The sequence below is a fragment of the Colletes latitarsis genome, chromosome 2 (assembly GCF_051014445.1).
Source record: "Colletes latitarsis isolate SP2378_abdomen chromosome 2, iyColLati1, whole genome shotgun sequence".
Classification (NCBI taxonomy): domain Eukaryota; kingdom Metazoa; phylum Arthropoda; class Insecta; order Hymenoptera; family Colletidae; genus Colletes; species Colletes latitarsis.
In genome coordinates this window covers 24730212-24736917 of record NC_135135.1, presented here as the reverse complement: position 1 = coordinate 24736917, position 6706 = coordinate 24730212, and the positions used below count along the sequence as shown (strand labels likewise).

General features: G+C 41.4%; 1 protein-coding gene across 1 annotated transcript; it reads right to left on the bottom strand.

Moving 5' to 3' along the window:
• Window positions 1-4702: 4702 nt before the first annotated feature.
• LOC143351935 (uncharacterized) lies at window positions 4703-5700 on the bottom strand. The gene is made up of 3 exons (XM_076784037.1): window positions 5668-5700; window positions 5279-5390; window positions 4703-4986 (listed from the first exon to the last, which is right to left on the bottom strand). The coding sequence occupies exons 1-3, from the start codon at window positions 5677-5679 to the stop codon at window positions 4775-4777; spliced, it is 336 nt and encodes a 111-aa protein (XP_076640152.1). The 5' UTR covers window positions 5680-5700; the 3' UTR covers window positions 4703-4774.
• Window positions 5701-6706: the final 1006 nt, after the last annotated feature.

Below are 6706 nucleotides of genomic sequence, written 5' to 3'. Positions count from 1 at the left end.
GTGGACGTTCCAATTACGGGCGCGTTCAGTGTTTCAGACAGGGTGGACCGATCGCTGGGGTCCCCGGAATTTAATTATAAAACGTAATCTACGCGGCACGCGAATTACGCGAATTGCAGAGGTTGGCGTTATCCGCGGCTGACAGTGCAGCAATCCGCATCTGTCGGTTAGGCGAGTCGAACTGCCTCTGACGTGTAATTGCGAAAACAACCGAGCCGCGGTGCAATGCGTTACCAAGGCGCGTTTGGTCGATTATCCACCCTTTCTAGGTCAGAGAGTTGCTATCAATGGCCACCGCGTTGCGTGAAAATTCATCAAGGTCCCGTCAGCCTCCATCGCGATTGCAAATCGTGACTAAATCCATTTTTATACTATGTTGACTAGTATAGGACCACAGACGAGGTATACGAGTAGACCTTTCACCTTATGGACTTTCGTGGCCCAACCTGACTGCCATACCGACCTGAAAATTCCGAGGTGATTTTAGCGTCCTCTTCTCATGGATGGCGGTCAGTTGAAAAACTATTCACTGAATTAGTATTGATGGACAGACAGCTGTAGTGTTTGCGTAACTACATGTGAGTTGACTATGGAACGGATTAAAATTCATTTCTGAATCTGTTGGTAACGTTGCGAATGACACGAAAATGGTAATGGGGTTTCGAGACCCCACAAAAATGGGCCAAAAAAATCCATTGGGTGAAAGATCTACTCGTATACCTCGTCTTTGACAATACTCTAGAATCTTTGATGAATCAATGAGAATCAAAACTAATCTAGCAAAGAAGCTCTATATTTATGATGACCTATGCAAAGCGGATCGCAGCCAATTTGCTAATATTATTTAGTTCTTAATTAATAATTGCATTATCCAGCCAAGAGTGATACGATTATTAATTAAAAGCTAAATAATATTACCCAGGTCTCACCACGAGGAGGTTGCTGCGAGTGGAGACCCGAAGGGAGATAGATGGAGTCCAAGTTCCATCGATCTCCCTTTTACATCCTTAGAAACTAGTCATGCCAAGTAATTATTTTGTTTAAAAAGGGATGAAGCTAAATTATGGGAGACGCGACGCGACCCGATGCTGAACCGTGCAGCAGATCTTCGGATCGAATCGACACTACCCTTGGTAGATTGATTTCTATTTCTAGAAATCGATCTATCATTGGCAGGCGACTAGATCTTTCGGACAAACTGGACGGCCGATCACATGTTTCGTTCGACGAAACAGCGGTGACCGAAGCAAGAAACGAGAGAACGAGTCGAGAGAAGCTACTTGTTAAATAATTACTTGGCACTATTGGGAGACGCATAGAATAGAGACTTAAAATTAACGTCGAAGCTCAAGTCTAGCCAAGTTGAAGCTAAAATTCGGACGATAGAAGGAAACAAAGTTCCTTGGATGTTAGTTGTACCAAGCAATTATCTGGTTAAAAAGAGGGATGAAGCTAAATCGTGGGATACGCGACGCGACGCGACGCGATGCCGAACCGTGCAGCGGATCCGAGGATCGAACCTACTGCCCTTGCTAACTCGATCTCAACAAGAAAACAGAGCTATAACTGCAACCCCGAATCGAGGTCTCCATTTCTCCAACGCAACCCGCCGGGAGCCCGAAGGACCCGACTTAGGCTGTCTGACAAAGAGAGAGTACCTGAGACAGGGTCGACTTCCGCTGGAAGGTATGCGTTTCCGCAGAATACGGAAACTCCACACCTTCCAGCGAAGTGCCGTTTTCCCTCAATCAAGCTTACCAAGAGAAGGCGATTAGATCTTTCGGACCCGATACATGGCCGACCACATGTTTCAATCGATGAAACAGCGGTGACCGAAGCTAGAAACGAGGGAACGAGAGAACGAGAAGCTACTTATTGGATAATTGCTTGGTAGGACGCGGAAATATGTAGAATAAAGAAATCTTCGACGTTAATTTTAAGATTCGCGACGAAGCTTAAATCTAATCGACTTAGAATTAAAAGTCCCTCGACGGTTGTGGCGTGCTCCCTCGATGTCCTTGCAATTGATCTGTAATAGATCTGACCAAAAACAAAAACACATATATTAGTATCATATTAAAGAAATTAAGCAATTAGTGAACTGATGTATCGAAGAATGTAGTGGAGTAGATGAGAATCTATAAGTTGGAGAATCTACGAAATTTAGAAATATTCATACCTAAAGAAATGTACAAAATAGACACAGAATGAGACAGTGAAAAGATAGTACCAAAGAATTGAACAAAGTATCTCCGTGAAATGTTGCGAGAATTCGAGCAATAACACAAGATTGAAACAATTTCACAGATAACGTCAAAAAGATAGTACCAAACAATTGAACAAAGTATCTCCGTGAAATGTTGCGAGAATTCGGACAATAACACAAGATTGAAACAATTTCACAGATAACGTCAAAAAGATAGTACCAAACAATTGAACAAAGTATCTCCGTGAAATGTTGCGAGAATTCGAAGAATAACACAAGATTGAAAATCTTATTCCCATCGATGTCATAAAAATTCACGAAATATTATAGGAACAAATATGAAAATGAACCAACACGGTAGTTCATTACCATTCTCACTTGATGTTGATGTCAAAAGTCGAAAAAGACGAAAGAAACATCCATAATAATCAATAGACAGACAAAATCCAGTTGACACTGTACAATTAAATAAAAGAAACAAACAAATTGCGTACTAATACGTATAAATGAGTGGAATGGATTTACCACTTGTTGACACGTAGTTACGCGCGGTATTTCAGCACTGGTCAGTAGTGGTCAGTGCTGGTCAACAGTTCCCACGAATTCTCACGAGTGGTCAGCCTTGGTCACTAGTGGTCACTACTGGTCAGTATTGGTCCCCAGAGCTCGCCAGTGGTCAGTAGTGGTCAGTAGAAACGGAGTGCAGCCCCACGACGTTCCGCCACGTCCGCCAGGCCAGAGGAGAAAGAGAAAAGTCGTCGTCGGCAGTGTAACTTGCGCTTAGGCAGTAGAGTAAAAGGAGTGGGGAAGACCGTCCTTGACGACTTTACCAATCAATTAACAATAAACCGTTTCTTCGACCGAAAAATGAATATTCTATGCAAAATGGTATTAAAAACAATTATTTGTCCAACACCTGCTATCCAGCATTATTTTAACTATTACCTGATGTTAACTAATAATTGTTGCAAACAATAGGAATGAAAATATGGTCAAATTCGAGGAAGCTGAAGATTTGTACGAATTTCTATCGAGTACCAAGGTCGTATGTCACGTATTAAAATTTATTACTTCGACCGAAAAATGAATATTTTACGCAAAATGGTATTAAACACAATTATTTGTTCAACATATGCTATCGAGCATTATTTTAACTATTGCCTGACGTTAGTTAATAATTGTTCTCATCTACTCGTACCCGTCTAAAGGTCTATTTGTATACCTGGTGGTTTCAGTTTCAGTTTTTCTTTATTTGAGTGCGTAGGTGCTCTATATTCAGCCCTTTGGCATCACCAAAAACCTGTACGGCTCGAATCGATATCGTGTCACCTTTCAATTCGTGTTGGAAATACTTCGATTGTAATAGGAATACAGAATAGTAGAGGAGATCGACAGTCGAAGCAGAAGAGGAAAAGGATCAGGTGCGAGAAAGATAGATAATAAGTCCATCGACTCCGAGTGTATGCTCCTATTCGATAAACTTCAAAATTAACAGCAGCATAGAAAGATGTAAGAGTTGTTTTTTACTATATTAGGAAACCATTGACGGAAGAATATAAATCCTTGGAATTAATATTAATATTCTACATTATTCAACGTCGGTGATTAAATCGAACATAGTTCTCAGACTCGCCATCTTTACTCGAAAAGTACATTGTAAAATAATTGTTGTGTGATATTTATTTTCATAAAATACCATGAAAGTTGGATCGTTTTATGCTTCATTCGTGGTTCCACGCTCTGTCATTGAATACATTACAGAGCATAGAATTATATAACTCTGATTTTTCGTGCCACACAAAATGGCGTCTCGTGAGCGTCCTTACCATTTCCGTGTCGCTATCAACATTATCGGTTTTGGCTAGAACACGACACTCATCTTCCTAGCGTTTAGAATATAGACTAATAACGATTAAGAAACAATCAATGAACAAATCACAGGAGCGACTCTAAAAAAACCTGAGCGCATAGGCCGCGTTTTACTTTTGAAATCAGTTTTATTATTCTCCTTTCAAACTTATTTGTAAGTTCATTACGATTGTGGAAATACTTTTAAATCACATTAATAAAACATTAATCGTTTGCGTGATGTGCCGTTGCACGTCAAAAAGTTTTCTATTTCCCCAATAGAAATATCGTTATATAATTATTCATATTCATACTTGTCGATGCGTAACGTATAGAGAAATTTATTGCGTTTCGCAAAAATTCGATAGTTTTCGACGTGAAATGAGAGAAGAATTTACTCGTAAAACTTTTTTATCCACATCATAAGCTAGTAACACTTGTAGCTACAGCTTGTAACCCTTACAGTATAACTGAATTTTTTCTCGAAATTCTGAATTGCTACGACATAAAATCAATATCCTTTCAATCGTTTGATCGATGCGGGAATTTTCAATAGCGGGGAAAGAGATCGAGCCTCCAGTTAAAAAGTATTAAAATTTATTTCACACGTGAAACATCAGTATAAAAACTCATTTAGCCACTGGATATGTTAGAAAAGTAGTGCTGTGTAATAAAGCTCTGTGTTGGGTTCAATGCGCGCCAGCATCGATTGATACTTCTTCACCATCCATGTCTGCCGTATCCGCTGGAAAGTCCACCACCGTATCCTCCGGAAAGTCCACCACCGTATCCTCCGGAAAGTCCACCACCGTATCCTCCGGAAAGTCCACCACCGTATCCTCCAGAAAGTCCACTGCTGTATCCTACGCTGTGTCCTCTGGAAAGACCACCGTAGCTTCCGCCTCCAAGATGAAGGGAGGAACTCGACAGTCCTGTAATTAAAATAACGTTTCACTAACGCTTTTGACAAAGTCGTTTCAATAGTCGGTCGCGATCGCTATAGTTTACGATACGATTACGGTCATAGATACCTAAAGACAACCGCATATTATGTCACCTTCCGGTTACATAGCTAAGGAGTTGCATTCTGAGGCGAAAATCAAATCTCTCGTGCACCGATATTATGAAATTCACGTGACCGTCTATGCTTCGTTGCATGGCGGTACAAAAGATAGAGGAAACGAAAGAAACCTTTACAGGCGTTGAAAATGTTCGTTACGTTACCTCCTCCATAACCGCCTCCAGAACTCAATCCATAACTGACTCCTCTTTTCTCGATGTTCTTCTCTTCCTGGCCGTAGATGGGGCACGCCAGGGCCACGACAACAATAGCGATCTAAGAAGAAAATATTAACAATCAATCCTTTCGTTATTCGTCGTTAACACCGTAACTTCCTTGTACAATTTTTAGTTTAGAATCTTTTATAGGAGTTCTCTCGTGGAACAATTACGTGCAACAGGAGTGCTTTGTGAAACGAACACAATTTTAATATCGATATGGTATATTACATATTGTTATTGTCGAAGAGTAATTACTGACAAAAGTCAAGCAAAAATGGAGTTACCGGTGCAGTCGAGCACAAGTACAGGTTTAGACAGACCGAGTCACTTACTACGAATTTCATGGTTGTTAATGCAGCGATGTACGGTTCACGAATGAAACTGATGCAGTAACTACAGAATACACCCCCTTTTATACTACCCGGAGTCTTTTCTTGCGGCAAAACGGATCGCGCGTGTGTACGTGTCACACAATCGCAGGGTTTACGCACCTTTCTAAAAGTAGTGCTACCTGCGTCGTTCTTGTCGCAAATATACTTCATTTTCTGTTTGTTACGAGATCACGCGAGGATATCGAATACGACGGGGGCCCGTCGAGCGGGTTGGAAAGAAACAGGTCAATCGTGAAGATTAACGATAGATAGGAAACGAAATCGTTATTCGCGTCCAAAGCAACGATATCGTTTGTCTTTTTCCTGGTTTTGAAATCGTAATAAAAAGAAAAAAACATACACGATGAAGAAACGACCGCGAATCCCTTACGCGTACGAAATTTCTAAACGAGGATGTTCCTAACAATAAGTGTTACGTCTTCGTTTCTGTTTTTCTAATTCGCTGACACGTGGTTTCTCGTCGCCGACTGACCTGTATCGTATTCGTGGTTAGCCGTAGATGGTATCGGGATACGTCGAAAGCCGAGGTGGCCCCGTCGATCTTCCCGTATTCTTGCGGAAAGGATTTTTTCGATCCGTCATCCGGGTCGCTCATCCCGCCGTGACGTCGCATCGCGGAGATTTCGACGTCGGGCGAGGAGCCGTGATCTCGTCACTGTTCTACGTGCATCTCGAATTTCATCCATAGCGAAACTTTCACCGTTAGGGGACGGTTTTCGGTTGCAGCGTTACGTAAAAATGCGGATTCGTATTGTTACGTACCGTCTGCGACGCACTTCCTCGTCCAGCGGCACTGGGTCACTCGGCTCCCACCCATAATCACCCATATCTTCATAGCAAACGAACGCCATTTTTGTTTAGAATCCCCAGAACACGTAGACGTTTCAATATTTATAGAAATTGTTATTGGAAACTACATTCCGTTGCTGGAATATATCCGCAGGAAAGAGGGGAGGAATTTTATTCTTTATTTTATTAT

Bases quoted from the DNA above. Each gene is read 5' to 3' on its own strand.
- LOC143351935 (XM_076784037.1), bottom strand. The intron at 4,987-5,278 runs GTAACGTAACGA...TTTTAATTACAG, and splicing joins TGGAGGCGGTTATGGAGGAG to GACTGTCGAGTTCCTCCCTT.